This window comes from Stegastes partitus, unplaced genomic scaffold (genome assembly GCF_000690725.1).
Source record: "Stegastes partitus isolate 25-593 unplaced genomic scaffold, Stegastes_partitus-1.0.2 Scaffold603, whole genome shotgun sequence".
NCBI classification, from domain to species: domain Eukaryota; kingdom Metazoa; phylum Chordata; class Actinopteri; family Pomacentridae; genus Stegastes; species Stegastes partitus.
The window spans coordinates 229,580-245,764 of NW_007578334.1; the positions used below are offsets into that span (position 1 = coordinate 229,580).

General features: G+C 41.2%; 2 protein-coding genes across 3 annotated transcripts in view; one reads left to right on the plus strand and one right to left on the minus strand.

The window, feature by feature from the left end:
* Nucleotides 1-113: 113 nt before the first annotated feature.
* On the minus strand, nt 114-13,142 carry sgce (sarcoglycan, epsilon). 2 transcript variants are annotated; one of them, XM_008289284.1, is made up of 12 exons: nt 12,975-13,142; nt 10,643-10,750; nt 7,250-7,372; nt 6,809-6,966; nt 6,203-6,275; nt 5,025-5,223; nt 4,077-4,239; nt 3,053-3,267; nt 2,547-2,573; nt 1,891-2,079; nt 1,443-1,486; nt 114-623 (listed from the first exon to the last, which is right to left on the minus strand). In XM_008289284.1, exons 1-12 carry the CDS (start codon nt 13,018-13,020, stop codon nt 607-609), a joined length of 1,362 nt encoding a protein of 453 aa, XP_008287506.1. In that variant the 5' UTR covers nt 13,021-13,142; the 3' UTR covers nt 114-606. The 2 variants fall into 2 exon arrangements, with proteins under 2 accessions (XP_008287506.1, XP_008287507.1); XM_008289285.1 differs by lacking the exon at nt 10,643-10,750.
* The window catches only part of ppp1r9a (protein phosphatase 1, regulatory subunit 9A), a 61,941-nt gene continuing 55,695 nt past the window's right edge, over nt 9,940-16,185 (plus strand). Inside the window, exon 1 of the mRNA XM_008289281.1 lies at nt 9,940-10,306. The gene's annotated coding sequence lies outside the window, so the exon portion shown is untranslated. The remainder of the gene's footprint in view (nt 10,307-16,185) is intronic.

Here is a 16,185-nt window from a genome sequence, read left to right on the forward strand (position 1 = left end):
CTTTGGTCGTGTAAGAGCAACAACTATTTATACCCCTGTGCAGGGCCTCTTTGAAATATGTTACATGTAATTTTTTTGTGATGTCTTAAAAAAAAATGTGAAATGTATCCATATTATTTATAAATGCCTTTATTCTGTTGTACATTGTTAATAATACCTTCATAAAATGTGCTGTTTTGGCTTCTTTATTGGGGACCTGTCATGTCGGTTACAAACAAAGGTACGTCGACTTATTTTGAAAGAATTTATTGCCATCATGTGACACGTTACATAAAATGAACAACACATGACAACTAAAGCATTTCAATGTAAAACTCCCTTTTCCCTCTAAGGGGTCCACTGTGCAAAGCAGGTCGAGATACAAACATATTAATCGTATTTTTAACATTTACACAAATATTTCAAAATAGTCTAAAGATATCTTTATAATCAGCTAAGCTCTTCTGTTCTCTTTCACTCTCCAAAGTGTAAGTGCATGTGGACAATAAAACTTCACTTCTGAGACATGCAGATTGGCACGAATGTTAGAAGAAGAAAAAAAAAAGTAGGAACAAAATCTTCTCTGACACTGGTCATAAATTCAGTGCTTCGGCCACCTTCCTCTCCTCAGGAATACCATTTACCTGGAAGAAATACGAAAAAAGGAATATTAAACCAAACTGTCAACAACTCACTTTTATGTTTTGATGTGCCGAGAGCTAAAATTGCCTCATTATTCAAAAAGAACTAACAAATCCTACATTATCCCTACGAAAACGTATAAACAGCAGCACCTACCTCCAGCCTTCGAAATGTTGACATGACATAGTTATCTCCTTTGTTAGCAGTGAACAGAGAGAGCAGCGAGTTAGTGCTTCATGCAGCTGATCACCACGCTCACAAGAGGGTGCTCACATGCCAACATCACAATTAGTTGTCTCATGCAGGAGTTGACAAGACGAGTCCGGATGCAGGAGGGATGGACTGAGGTTGTAAGCAACACAGGAGAGTAACTACAAAGCCAGGTTTTTAATCTGCCTTCATATTAATAATGGCAGTATAGTCAATGTATTCAAGGTGGTGAAGTGTCATAACAAGTCAAATGAATAAGTCATTTTACAGTGATGTAAATATGTTTAAACCTGCTGGGAGACATATTTTATTGCACTTTACATCCTAATTATTATTAAGACAGCTATTTTATACTAATGTAAAGCAGAAGCACTGTGAAAATGACACACACGCAGCTTTATGCATACATTACAGCCTTAGCTGCTGTTTTTTTCACAAGCCATTTGTCACTTTAAACAGTTTCTGTATTATTTAAATGTTGTTCTGACGTCTACCCCCGTATTTAACTCAAGCATGTGGCAGCATCTTTATTTGTTAATCACACATTACACATGCAGATGTAGCACGGCAGATTGCTAAACAACCAGCACAGACTAGGAGGAAATACTAACCTGATGGCCGTTGCTGTGGTATCGTAATCTGGTTTTGCAGATTCCTGAAACCATAAACAGACAGACATTCATACATGTAACAAAAGCCCATGTTATCATGTGAAAGCTTGCTGTACTTATATTATTGCATTTTTCCCTTTCAAGCCCATTAGGATAAATCATGGGACAGCTTGAACCTCTTAAGCTGTAGTCGTATTTTTCAAAAAGCCTGACTTGCTTTCTGCAGCTTTGGCTGTAAACATGGTTAGAAAGCGCTGGAAACTGGAGATTAAGCGATAATAGTATTGTTGCAACTTATATATTTTTTCCACAGTGACGCCTATGAGCTTTACTTCTGCTAATGAGCGTGGGTGTATGTGCTGTTTCGTGGTGCGGCCGCGGCACGTGAATGACTGCTTGTGTGCATCCGTCTTGTATGCATTTCATCCCACCGGATCCCTTAACTCACGCCTGTGTCTGCATCAGGGGCATGCTGGTGGTCTCGTAGTTGTCGGGGTGGATGGGCGGCACCACCTCGCCGCTGACTGGGTTGAAGACGGGCAGCGTGGAGAGGGGCCAGGAGATCTCCCGGTTCTTAGACATGCTCCGCAGCTCCTTGGTGGACTTCTGGATGGAGCTGTGGTGAACAAGCTGGATGCTGCAGAAGGGAGAAGCGGTGAATTCGTATTGTAGCATGTTTCGGTGTCATGGCGGTTGGCGTTCTCTCACCAAAGCTTCACTGACCTCATCCTGTGCGTCTATGACAACATCTGCACTCAGCTCGTGCATGCACAACAGAAATATAACACCCACCCTCGCCTACTGCTGCGATTGCTTTCGTTTGTTCGATTTGGGGTGCAGGATATGTTGTTAATCTCTGAGATTTAGTCATGTTGAAACACAATATTTATTACAGCGAGCAGCATTAACTCCCTACTGCTAGCTGGCCATTGGATTTTTCAGCAGCCCACAGGATGAATCGATGTCAACACACATATGAGCATATGAATGGATATGAAACAGCCATCAATGACGACAAAAACGACAAAACTGCAAAAACAAAGAGGGGAGGGAACAGAAACAGACCCAAAATAAAGAAGAACACAGGAGAGGTAAAACACTTACTCTGGTGTTTGCATGTTTCTTTTTTCCCTAGAAACAAAACAAAATGGATGAATTAAATACTAATATTAATAGTTAAAGCAACATCTACACACAAGTGAACGGACTGTTGGATAAAGACGAGGTGGAGATGGTGTGGAACACTGAGTGAACAAAGGGGGCACGTCTCTCCCAGCCTGTAAACGATGAAGGGATGTGTTGCGGATGAATGATCATGGCTGTGCTTCGAAACATTAAGATGTACACGACAACATCAACAAAAACCTGTGACAGATATCGATGAGGAACTTAATATAGATGGACCATACTACTGGATGGTAATGACAAGCTGCAGTTCCAGTCCAGATTTCCACTCTGTTTCTGATTATCCTGCTGCTAACTGAGCCCTTCGCTGTCATTTCTGTCTCTTATATACTCAAGTACAAAACTTTCATTGCTGCCCTCAAATATTTATTGGGGTGTTTTGGTGCATTATTTGCATAGAAATATATAAGACCAAGCACACTTACACCCCTTCCCGTCTGCAGCACATAGTGTAGCCGAGGATGAAGAAGAGGACTAGTGCCACAGCGGCGGGAACAGCCAGGGTGACAAGGAAGTCGGAAAAGTAGTCCCGGCTCCTCAGAGACTCGGACGGGGGATTGTACTCCCCGAATTCAGGCAGGATCCCCGTACCTGGGTCAGGACGGGTAATGTAAACTGGGACTACTTTGTTGATGTCAACCTAAAGAGATAAGTAAGAGTTAGTCGAGGATGTGTGACAAATACAGGGGATACAATGTGATTCAAGTGCAATATCTGTTTATTTGCTCCTGTCACATTTTTACTCACAGTGGGCCCATTTTTATCGCAATATGAAGTCATGCACAACCTTGAATAGAGGCAGCAAGAACTTAACATATTTTTCTGTGGAGTATTAAAGTCATATTACAACAATTTTTCAAGGGCCCACAGGTGATACCAACACTGGAAAAAAAAATGGTGACTTCACCATCTAGATATGCAACAATTTATTTTATCTTTTGTATTTTTCTTTTTCATACTTGTATCGACTTTGCTCTGTGTAAACACAACCGGCATCTCAGCCAAAAAAATTATTCAATGAATTTTTGTCACGTATCTGTTGGTCGCAGCTTGTTGTGCTAAGGAGTAGTGAATTTTTTGTTTTTTTACAAATTCATGTTAGTGCAAATTGTGTATTTTTGGTAAATGTTTACATGAGACATGCAGAATAAAGTGATTCTGATGCAGTATCACAATTTTTCCTGATGGAGCTGGACATCAAGTTGAAAACCTGACCATTCTTTCTGTTTTTGCAGTTTCTGTTTATGACAAATTGTGTCATTTTGGCCTTTATTTTATGTTTTTAAAAGATAATCTCCCTTTTAAACCCCTAAACAGGTTTTTGGGGTTCAGAGGATTAACCGATGGCACTTAATCAAAGGCAAGAGTTGTGAATTCATTCCCTTTTTGCTCCAGCATTAAAAACCTGAATATTTTAGTCTAGGTGAATCTTTAAAAGAGCATCCTCACCAGAGAGATCTTACACCAGTCGATGTGAAACTGAGCTCTGAACTTCTTGTCACAGCTGATGGCAGGCTCCATCTCCTGACTGCAGCGTAGCTGGTTATGTGGGCTTTCCACCTCCCGAAGGCAGGATGAGAAGGGAACATCTGCACCAACCATCACATAAACACTAGGGAGAGGACGAGACAGTGAAACACAAGGCATGAGGAGAGAAGAGAAGAGAAGAGAAGAGAAGAGAAGAGAAGAGAAGAGAAGAGAAGAGAAGAGAAGAGAAGAGAAGAGAAGAGAAGAGAAGAGAAGAGGTCGGGGCCCAGGAGCGCTGGCAGCTGTCTAATGANAGAAGAGAAGAGAAGAGAAGAGAAGAGAAGAGAAGAGAAGAGAAGAGAAGAGAAGAGAAGAGAAGAGAAGAGAAGAGAAGAGAAGAGAAGAGAAGAGGGAGCCTCATTTTATATGTTTATACTGAGGCCTATAATAGTCAAGGCATTTCCCCTCCACCGAGTCTTCTATCAGATGCTTTCATCTTCCAAAATGTCGGCATTAATCTTTGATGCACAACTTATGGCACTTCATGTGGGCTATTCCCCTCTGAACTGAAGGAAGTGACAGTGTCTGTCAGCCCAGAAGTGTATTCATGTAATTCACAGAAAACTGAGGATCCCCAAGGCCCCAATTACATAAAACGTCCTGGTGCAAGTGGACTGAAAATAAATGCAATTTGTTTGATTTACAGAGGTTAAGGGGCTGCTCGTGGGGAGATGTATTTCACGCATGGTGCGGAAATCACAACACTGATTAAGTTTTTAACAATATAAATTAAGCTTAAGCTGATGAAGAATCAAGTAGAACTAAACTTCATCTTTGTACAGAGAGAAAAAATGAATTAGCTGTAACCAAAGCAGATTTTCCTCAGACATGAACTGTTAAAGACGCTGTGATGCAGGTGCAGGTCCTCACCCTTCTTTTAGGTTGTTGATGGGCAGAGGTACACGGCCGCCACGGTCCAGTGCCGAGGTAATGTTGATTGCATTGAGCCGCTCAGGCTGCCATACGTTCTTCACCGCTCCCAGGAAGTCCCCCAGCACCTCGCTGGCCAGCATCTCCTCCACATTCATGTTTTTGATATAAAACTCTGCCTGGTAGGGCAGGGGGAACTCTGTGAGACAAAGAGGTAAGAGTCAGAGAAAAAGACGTGGTGGGTAAGACAAGAGCAAAGCTGAAAAGAAGGCCATTAAAATCCATAAAACTGAGACAAGAGAAACACTGCAGTGGTGCTCTGTTGACATCATTATTGCTTTATTATTGCTGCATAGCGGACACTGAGTTTACCAGTGTGTCCGGCAGACGCTGGTGTGTCTGCTCTGCTCTGTTATGACTTGGCCTCCTTCTGGGGCCAGATGGCAGATGACATCACAGCAAAGGGAGAGTGATGTCACATTAGCGCTGCAAACAGCTGCTGAGCATTCCCCCGACTCACTTCCTATTGTACGACATGTACCGTGACTGGTCAACCAGCCAGCGAGCTAACATACACATGCACAGATGTGAGGTGAAGTTGTAGAAATGAGTAGTAATGGCTGCTTTCCCAGAAATACTGTGGGAACTCATAACTCGAACTTTAAAATACACACAGCATGTCTTCCTGAATTTGTGTGGTTGATCGGCAGCATCAAAGATCACCACAAGACCGAAAATCAATGAAGACATGTTTTAGTTTACGTCTTTTCCAGAGCTTTTGATCATGTCACATAATCTTCATTAGAAGACAGTGTTTGCTAAGTTGTCGTGAAAATGTAGATTCCATTTTATTCTGAGCCCTGAAGAAGTTCAAAGAAAACTGGGCAAACTGCATCCGCTGATGAAAATCATGTGACGTGACTGAAAGCTATAGAACAGCTACTAAGTGGACCCTGTAGTGAGATTATTCCTTCTGCTGATGGATGTTCAAATATGCTGTTTGTCTTTAGACACAGATTGATTAGTTGTGCTTGATAAAAAGTAATCAACGTCAACATTTTCTCTTGAGGGAAGCCCATTACACAGTCCAAGCACCGAATTTGCTCTCAGGATTTAATCAGGGAAGTTGCACAGTCTGATCTGGGTTTGCTCTAAGCCCTCACACTGGCGCCTCTTACCCTCGGTGGCCATGATGTTTATGACCAAGTTGTGCCGCGCCGTCTCGAAAGTGCGTCTGTTATAGGCAGTAATCTGCAACACACAGGGGTGAGAGTTTAAGCCCAGATCAGTGCAGCTTATATGGCAGCAGCTCTATGGACAAGGCTGAGCTGGATACACGACGCAGGTTCCGTAACCAGCTAAAGGACCGTATAGCGCACATGTGGCCCGCTGGAAACGTTAAGCCTTTTGGGAAAAGAATGTCTACAGTAGCTTATAGGGGACAAAGGAAGCATAAAAAAACATAATGGGATTTAAGCCTAAAGACTCCAAGCATAATATTGCACTATTGCACGACTAAATGCATACAAATTAGCTAGACTCAGTAAAATCAAATCAAATGTGTTACTTCTCTATTACCTTTATAGCACACAATACAAATACATGACAACGTCTACCATTCATTTAACTAAACTTGACAGATTCTTTCAGCTCAATGTTTTAATACTGTTCAACACTTTAAGCACAAAAACAGCATCTCCTTTTCTATCCTTGGCTTGATAAACAGCAGCACAAATGACTTCATCGCCGCTCTATTTCACTCTGAACGTGGTCCAAACGCCCACCTCTATGACGCTGGGCTTGCCAACATGTTCTGCAGTGGGGGAACCATAGAGCACTCCGTCGCTGTGTGGAGTCCTCTGGATGTAACGCAGCCAGCCCGGCCTGTCGGGGTAGCCCATCAGGTTGGTGTTGAAAGTGATCGGGTCGTTGCTGGCATCGCCTGCACACAGAGCGGCTTAATGAGGGGTGGCACAGTGATTTGTTACGGGTCAGCACCAATTCAATAATGTACATTTAGACCTTTTAGCTGAATTAGGGATGTGCTGCCAATAGCAGCTGAGCATTTCCTCCCAGTGAAATATAATGAATAGACAATGCACTGTGGAATTTATACAAGAATTGGGCCAGTAACTACCTTTACAAAAGTGGTATTTAGACATTTAAATACACTAACAACACTATTCATTTGACATCTAAGTGCAGGAAATGTGATGGCGTTGTACCTGATTTTGGGTAAGGAGGAAACTCTCCTTTGAAGTGCTCCCTCTCCAGAACGTGGACGAACAGCACTCCTGCAGACGGGTAGACGTTACGGTCCGCATGTGACCTCGAAAGGATGGTGACCACTGAAACAGAAATTTTTAAAAACCACGGAGGTTAGTTCCTGATAGTAGAACATTTCCTATTCTGTGTGTGATTCATCATTGATGACCTGCCACCAGTGTTGAGAAGAGGGCGGTAAGCTACTTCACGCTCTGAATGAAGTGTTTGCTACGATAGATGTTTCCACAGCATTCTTATGAAGTTTAAAGCATTAGCTTCACACGGTACAGAAACAGCTGAAGGGGAAAACTCAAATTATTAGCTGCTAGAAAGACTACAATTTTGTATAGAGGAAGAGCAAGCTGCTACAGAAAACCATTGAAATTCGGGGGCAAGGCGCTGAGGGTACTGTGAGTAAAAGCAGCAGTGATGAGGGGGTCTTTCAGACTGTACCGAGTTCTTTTTGTGCCTTCCCCCCACTCTACTTCCTTTATGCACTATGTTTAGCCCCACTCCATTTCAAACACAAACATTTAGTCTCTATTTGTGAAGGGCATCACCAGGAAAATGGCAGTTCCTTCACAAAAGTTTACACAAAGTAAAGCCGGAGGTGATTTACCCATCTCTCTCTCTCTCTCTCTCTCTCTCTCTCCTTTTGTGTCTTTCTCTTTCACTACTTCCCTCTCTCCTGCTTCTTCTTTCACTCGTCTACTTTTAACCTCTCAGCAACCTCTTTTGCGCAGCATTTTTTGTGTTCTCACTTTTTTTTCCCCTTCTCTCTCTCTCCCACAGTGGGTGGGAACTCAATTTTTAATCACCATGGGAGATTGAGACGGAGTGTACAAGGAAGAAGAAGAGGAGGAGGAGGAGGAGGAGGGAGGTTTGGGGTTGGAGTTGGGGGGAGTGGGGGGTGGACTGGAGATCTGTGCTATGAAGTGCAAGAAAGGAAAAGAAAAGCAAGTCTGAACTGTTCTCGCCTGCAGACACACAACTCAAGACGCATTAAGCGGCTAGGAGAAAGGCCTGGGAAAGCTCTCTATGTATATGTGCCTTCCCATTGGCAAAATGTTGCTGGTTTTCCCAATTTTTTCCCTCCATTTTAATCTTCTCATTAGCATCAAACCAGCATATTCTATCAGCAGCAGCATAACATGAAGTACTCTTTTACTTCTGGACTGTGTGCCCTTTTTTAAATTTTTTTTTTTTAAAGAGAGTCCACTGAAGAGAGTAATCGAGCAGGATTTACACTTTAATCCGTGTGCATGAAAAAGGAAGACAGTGGGAGATGTTTGGCTGTTATCTATTACCAGAGTGCACAAAGGGGTTAAAGATTAGGTGACACAGTAAGCCGCAGATTATTCAGCATGTACAAATTGCCTGACTGCAATCTGAGTACATTGATGAGCTGCTGGAAGTGTGAAGTTATAAAACAGTCCCCTATGTGTCTTAAACTGGGCCCACATCTGTGACCAGTAACGGAGATGCTGAACTGGCCATATGTCTCACGTCCCCGAGGGCTCAGTCACAGCGAGATACAATCAATAGCGTTTAGCAGCCACTAAATGCGGCGTTACTTGAGCAACCTGGGGTTCTATCCACCGCATCGCTTTTCATGGTCACATTGAGGGAACCACCTGAGCATGACTAATCCACATGATAGCTCTTCCTGCTGCAACTACTGCACCCATGATATTAGGATCTGGGTTATACAGAGACCAAAAATAAAACCTCATTCAGTTTCAGCGGACCAGTTGCTCGGCAGTGACTTCGGTCGACCCGCAAATCCTACTCTGAATGCGCACGCTCGGATTCTATTATCTGACCCGCCGGGCCTCATCAATTCTTCGACATACAAAGGACCACTTTCAGACGCTCGCGGTCAAGGTCAAATACTGGCTATTCTGTTCTGCTCAGAGCCCAGCTGGATGCGGTGTAAACATTTGTGGCAGGTAAAGAGATGGAACAGGCAGGACATTGAAGTGGGTCCAGATGGCCACCTAATAGTGTGAGGATTAAGAAACCACCTATGGGATCTGAAATGTGTTTCCAGCTATCAACATTACATCTTTCATTCAACAACAAACATTAAGGCCTAACACACACACACACACACTCCTATCGAACCTATCAATCTAGCTTGCAGCTGTGTCCCTTTAGGACTGTGTTTCACCCTCACCTTTGCCTGTAGTCACTTCCATTTAGAGGCTAGCCAGGGTAAGTAAAGCTCACTGACTAAGCTACACTGAGGATCTGCTAATAGCTTCAGATCTGGTTATTTGTGGCAGGAGGACTTTCTGCCAGGCCGTCTCGAGATGATGAACTGCAGCGTTCCCACTGTACACAATACATCACCAATTAAAGGTTAATACCAAACTGTCCACTGCAGACTAACCTGTGGGCCTCAGCAGAGATGGACCACACGTGCATGATCATACATACAATAAGCTACATTTAGCCAACAATTGGAATCACTTACGCATAAGCATTTAAGTATTTCCCACACATAATCTTACACACACAATTTATGCCACATATGCCCATAGGTCCCATGATGGATCACTAACAGGGCTTGGGGGGGGTAGTGGAAATGGCTAACCAGATTTTATGCTTTTCTGGGCCGACCTTAGACTCGCGAGGAGTAGTTAAGAATGCCATTGGCAACATGGAGGGGGAAAAAAAACACTTTTGTTCCTCTAAAGGCTCCAGTTAACTGATGCCTCTAACCAGCTGAGGCAGAGCCAAGAGGAGGATGTCCTGTAGGTCCGTTGAATCAGCTTCATATGCACACGCAGTCTGGATCAGGAGGAACGCATGTGCTTCTTTGGTGTTTAGCGGGGAAAGACAGACAACAAGGATCGCTACTGTTGTGATACTCTGCCTGTGATGCGTTTGAGGCTTGCTGTTCTGTACTCAGACATGGAAGTGAAAGCAGTTGGTGTCACAACACGCAGAAGGCGACGGCAAAGGACGAGAGTGGACACGAAACAGCCGGTTCGATCATCTAGCTCTGCATAAAGGTAAGTAAATCACTGACTTGTCTAAAATGACTGCGGAAAGGTTTCAGGGGCTGTAACGTACCAGTAAGATGTTAAACAGAAAGAGAAATCCAACTTTCTCTAACAGTTAATGATTTAAAATGAGTCTACTTCTAACGAGGACGAGGTTTAAAATCAGTAAACTGCTGTTACAGCAAAAGAAAGTGGGCCAAGTCTGAGGGACAGCAAAAAAAAAAAAAACTCAAAACAATAATGCCAGTATTAATGGGGAGCCAGCTGAGCGTGTCACTGTGTTATAACAGGGGGAGGGAACAGCGGGTCAACACATGAAGTGCACCGCTGCACACACCCACTCACCATCTCGGTACAGCGCTGTTCTCTGCTTCAAGGCCACGGATTGCTCCACACGGACATTTCTCTCATGTAAAGCGCTGCGTTTCGTATCATAGGCATGCACTATGTAAACTATTGGATCAATGAATGAAAGCATGAATGGAACAGGTGTGACTTTCAACAACATTATGAACAATACACCCAGTTGCCAGTTTTTTAAGTACATCAAGCTAAACCTAATGCAGTCTATTATGCTCATTCTGCAGTAAATCCTACCTTTGCAAAGGTTATAGTGTCATGTTGTTGTTCAACAGAAGTGTGGATTTAACTTTATGGTCATGTTGTAACCTGTAGATGTCCTAATATTTGATCTACTATTGGTTATAAATGAGGTTGACAAAATACATGAAGCACCTCCCAGGGTTACTCAACAGCACCACAAAACGTGGTCGTCTCCAAAATGACCTTCAAATTTACTGCACACCTAAAATTGACAGATAGATATTGCACCTTTCTACAAGAAGGCAACTTAAAGAGCCTTAGATAAAATATTAAAAGCCATTAAGATTTAAAAAAAGGGTCAATCGCAAAAAATATAAGGTTTAAAACAAAGAGTATAAATATTGTTATTACAGTCAGTGAGATGTAGATAAATTGCCCTTCATTTATAAACACTGAAAAGAATTTAAGCCTTGCTTTAAAAAAAAACATTTTCTGGGACATTGTTTTGGATATTTGGTGCTTAGAAACTGAACTGTGCTTCTCTTTGTTTTGACCAAGGAAGCAGCAGCAAACCTGTTTTGCATGGCCTGAGAGATCTGCACAGTTCACAGCTTAGCAACAACTCATTAATGTATTCTGACCCTGGCATAACGCGTCTCACTTTGTTGATGTCAGTTTCAACTCTAGCAGCACGGCTGTGAATCAACTATGACTATTTATCAAAGCCTGGGTTATGGCTGATTATCAGATCCAACGTTTAGCATTTTTCCGACTGTTGTTTTTGTAACTGTTTCCCGATAAACTAAATAAATTTTAAAATAAGTAACATTTTGAGGTAGCCACTTCTCTGTTCATAGTGACCATATAGTGATCTTGAGCCATGTCCCACTTACTGAGCAATGTCACGATTTATAACCCATTAACAACCACATGTAAAACATAAATAAATACACTTTAGTGTCAGAGTTATTCTAAATTTTGACTCAAAAAAGATCACAAATTTTACTCCAAATATGCATATTGGTTCCAAATATTGGTTGTGTGTCACGTTGATTGCTAACAATCGGTATTAGCCAGCAATGAAAAAACCCCGACCGGTCGACCTCTACTGCAAGGACATCATTAGAGCCTAATACTGTAAAGATGTACAAATCTGTAGATTACTGGAGTAATCCATTAGTCAGCTACCATTCAGGTTCCAGATAACTGATTAGTTGCTATAGACATTCAAAAACATTCACTGGTTCCTGCTTCTTGAAAATCTGATGCTTTTAATCACCACATAGGACGGTAAAATTTAATATATTTGGCTTATGAACTGACATTATCACTCCTTGGGCTGTCAGAAATCACTACAGGCTGTTTTCTGACCAAATAGGTAATAAATTAAGAAAACAGAGAAAGTTGTTAGCTGCACCATGCATAAAAGCATGATTTTAATTACATTAATGAATCTTTAAGGATTTCAGGAATGGTTTATGGTCATGAAGAACTCAGGGTGAACAATGACTGAACAAAAATTGAACCACTATAACCTTTATGGATTTATGTGGTAATAGACTGTATTAGTTGTAGATATGTGAACTTAAGTAATTGGCAACTGGGAGTGAGCATTGTGTTAAAACAAACAAACAAACACAAAATGTTTACCAGGTGATAGACAGCTCCAACATATCAAACGCTGCCACTGTGCAGATGTCACATAATTCAGCATCTTATTGACACGACTTTAACTGTTTCCTACCTGCACATTAGGACATCTTAAGTTGCTAAGCTAACATTAGCTGCGTAATTAGGCATTATCAACACACCTGGTGCACAAATGAGCTCAGGCCTGCGCGAGGGGGGCTCAGGCAACAAACATAATTAGCAATACAAACGCTATAATTAACTCCGCTGGAAATATAAGGTAATGTAGAATGCATCACTTTTATGTCATTTTGCTGTGATATTTAGGCTCTCTGTTCTTATAACGGTTCAGCTGGTAGCCATTTTTCCGTGTCTCCTCCTCAGCCTCCTGGAAAAAATGAGCAGAGCGGCTACGGCTAACTAGCTAGCTAACTAGCACGAGCGCCGCATCAAAGGCGAACGGGGCAAAACGTCGTGATATTTTCCGAGTTTAATCGATACGTACCCGTACCCAGCCACGCCGCGACAGCTGCAGCCGACATGGTGCACATCGTCCTCGTAAATCTCACATGTAAAATGATGTTTTATCTGAGTCGCCACTGGGTTTGACAGCCATAATAATAAGCATCCTGCAGCATTCCTTCCTCCGCCTCCTTCCTTCACTGGAAACAGCACCGACTCCTCATTGGCTGAACATCTGGATGGAAAAACATGGTTGTCTCGTAAAAAAAAAAAAAACGGGGGCAAAACATGATGTGAATCAGAATAGGAGCACCACGCCTTTGGCAAATGCTTGTGTGTGATGTTGTTTTGTGATGCTGAGTTGAGTTTTGTCAGCTGCTTAACAAACACACTGTGTGTCTGTCTGGTGCTGCTGATCTGACAGATGCTTCACTGACACTCATTTTCATGAAGCATCTTTGCATTATATTTGCTGAATCCCACTATTTTTATTGCCTTAATGTTCTTATTTCCTTAAGAACGCCTCCAAAATCTGTATCAGGACTTGTGAAGACAGACACACCCCTCTTATTCACAAACACACACCATGTCCTCGCTGCCAGGGCTTGACCTCCACACGCACAGCTGTAAGAGGGCCGAGGCATGTTTGTAAAGTCTGCTCCAATCTGTGCAGACCCCCTGCAGAGGCAGTCCGAGCAGACAGATGGCCATGTTTTGGCCCCTTGGCTCCCAGTCAGGTCCGCTAAAGGGCTTCGGGACCCTTAATTCACCCCTCAGGCTCCCTTGATGTCGGCCACCACTAAGAGAGCACTTTGATCTTGCAGAAAAGCCTCCTGATTCTGGCTAACATACTGACAGTGGTCACTGCGCGCTTCGTGTTTGATAAATTCAGATTTCAAACTGGATTCTTGGCTTCCTCAGTGGTGATAAACACGATGCCATCCATCCTCTGTGTACTGCAGTGCGTGGCTGTTTTCTTCGCTCACCCTCCCTTTTATCCCCTTAAGATTATTTTTAGGTTGCTTAGCAACATCTTCACATAGCCTGTGTTTGCATGAATATATCACAACAATCAGTATAGGTCGGTGCATGCATGATGCAATGAAATGAAGATAAGATAAGATAAGATAAGATAAGATATGCCTTTATTAATCTCACGGTGGAGAAATTCACATCGTTGACAGCAGCTTTCAACAGACGTACACAGATACGACACAGGAAAAAACAAAAAATAAAAAATGTACATATAAATATCAGAATATCAGAAATAGTGCAAACATAGTGAAAGCACAACACGTTTGTCTTGGCTAAAGGCTAAGATAGTGGCCAAATGTGTCTGCTTTGATACTGATTTAGACTAATTTGAGTCCAATAGATTTTCAGCATAGTCTGCAGTATAGGTTTCAGCTTAAACTGTAATTGTCCTAAATTGCCTTGTTTCGAGCAGCAGGGAAAGATGCAAAACACTGGCTTACTCTCCTCAGCCATGAATGCTGTTACGAAATGAATCTGGGAAAAACTGTAACTCATTCTGCTTCTTTTAGTACAACAGATGCAAAAGACAGACTTTCTGATCTTTTTTTTTACTCCAGAATTCAGTGCAACACTTGAATTCAATAAATCTGAATAGTTCGAAGTAAAAAAATGTACCAGTGTGTCTTTTTGTATTGAAATAGACTAAATATGAAAAACCATCCCTTCTTTACGTGAGATGATTGTGTAATAACGTAGATGGCATATTTTGACATATTTATATGACTACATAGACTTATAATAAAAATGTGACAGATAACATCAATTCCACTAATTCTTCATTCAAATTGATCAAGAATACACATTAATCTGCCGCTCACATTTATAAAAGTTGCTTCGATTATTACATGTTTTGCTTTGGATGGTATTCCAAATTCATTCATCCTTAGTTTGTGCCGGGGGGCCTTACATGTTAGCAACAATGCTATCTATTGTATCACTAGAAAACAATTATATAATTCAGTGCTATTTGTGAAAAAATCACACATGTAGATGCTGACAAAGCAACCTTTTTTTTTCTTTTTGCTTGTCCTCTAGTGCTTTATCACATGAATTCACTTCTGTTCTTTAAGTGGTTTCTGTTGACTCATGTGACTCAACCAGCTAGAAGTTTATGCTGTTCCTCTTTAACAAAAGTCTCGAATATTAATGCTCACAGATTGGTTGGGGATAGACACGCAAATGTTCCACATCATTCATATAAATTTACTCTCATTGGACGCTAATTTTAATGCCCGCATACAGGAATCTTTATTATACTTGATTAAAATATGTCCCTTTAGACATTTTTTGCCAATTATTTGTCACAAATTGAGACACTACAGGCAAATACATATTTTCTTTTGAGATTTTTCAAATATTTTCCAGCGTCTTCTTTCAGACTAATGGAAAAGACAACACCCAGAATACATATTTCGAAGTTTATTTTACTGTACCTTGTGTTTTAATTCTAATATATATCTTTAAAGACCTTTATCTCATACTCTGAGGCAGAATGCGCCACTTCTTTAGACCTTACATACAGTTTCATTTAGTTTGATCTATGTCCTGAAGGTTCTGCTAGAGGGCTTTGTTCATACATCATTCATAGCCTGCATTTTATTCCTAAAAACATTGCAACATTGGGTTTATTTTTTCTGTCTCTCAACAGTATTTTCTGATTTACTTAATGGTAAAATAGATTTTGAAAAATCCCCCTTGTAAAAACCTTGTACTCCAATATGTTAAAACTAAAAATCCTGTGTTCAGATTATTGTTCTGCAAAATAATGCAAATTAGGGCATTTTCATACATGTAAATACAATCTCATTTCCATTTTTAAAAATAACATTACTGAAGCTTTTTCATAAGTAAGCAACATAGTGATGTCTATTAGTTAGAATTTCACCCAGACCCTTTATAAGTAGCTACATATTCAAATAAACTGATAAGATAAGGTAAGATATGCCTTTATTTATCTCAGAGTGGAAAAATTCACAGGGTAGTCAGCAGCAGTACACACAAAGATACACACATGCTAGAAAGAAAAATGTACATATAAGAAATAGTGCAAACATTAGTATAAAAATACACATGTAAAAAAGAATAGTGAAAGCACGGAATATAAAAACGAGGATATAAAAGATATAAAAAATAAAGAAATAATAATAATACTGTCTTTTTTTGGATATCTTTTATATTATATGATGATAAGATGGATCTGTTTTCTCACTCGACTGACT

Coding starts and splice junctions, on each gene's coding strand:
- sgce (XM_008289284.1), bottom strand. CDS start 13,020: ATGTGCACCATGTCGGCTGCAGCTGTCGCGGCGTGGCTGGGTACGG. Junction 10,751..12,974: donor CGCGGCGTGGCTGGGTACGG/GTACGTATCGAT, acceptor TTGATCCAATAG/TTTACATAGTGCATGCCTAT. Junction 6,967..7,249: donor TCCTCCTTACCCAAAATCAG/GTACAACGCCAT, acceptor CTCTGTGTGCAG/GCGATGCCAGCAACGACCCG.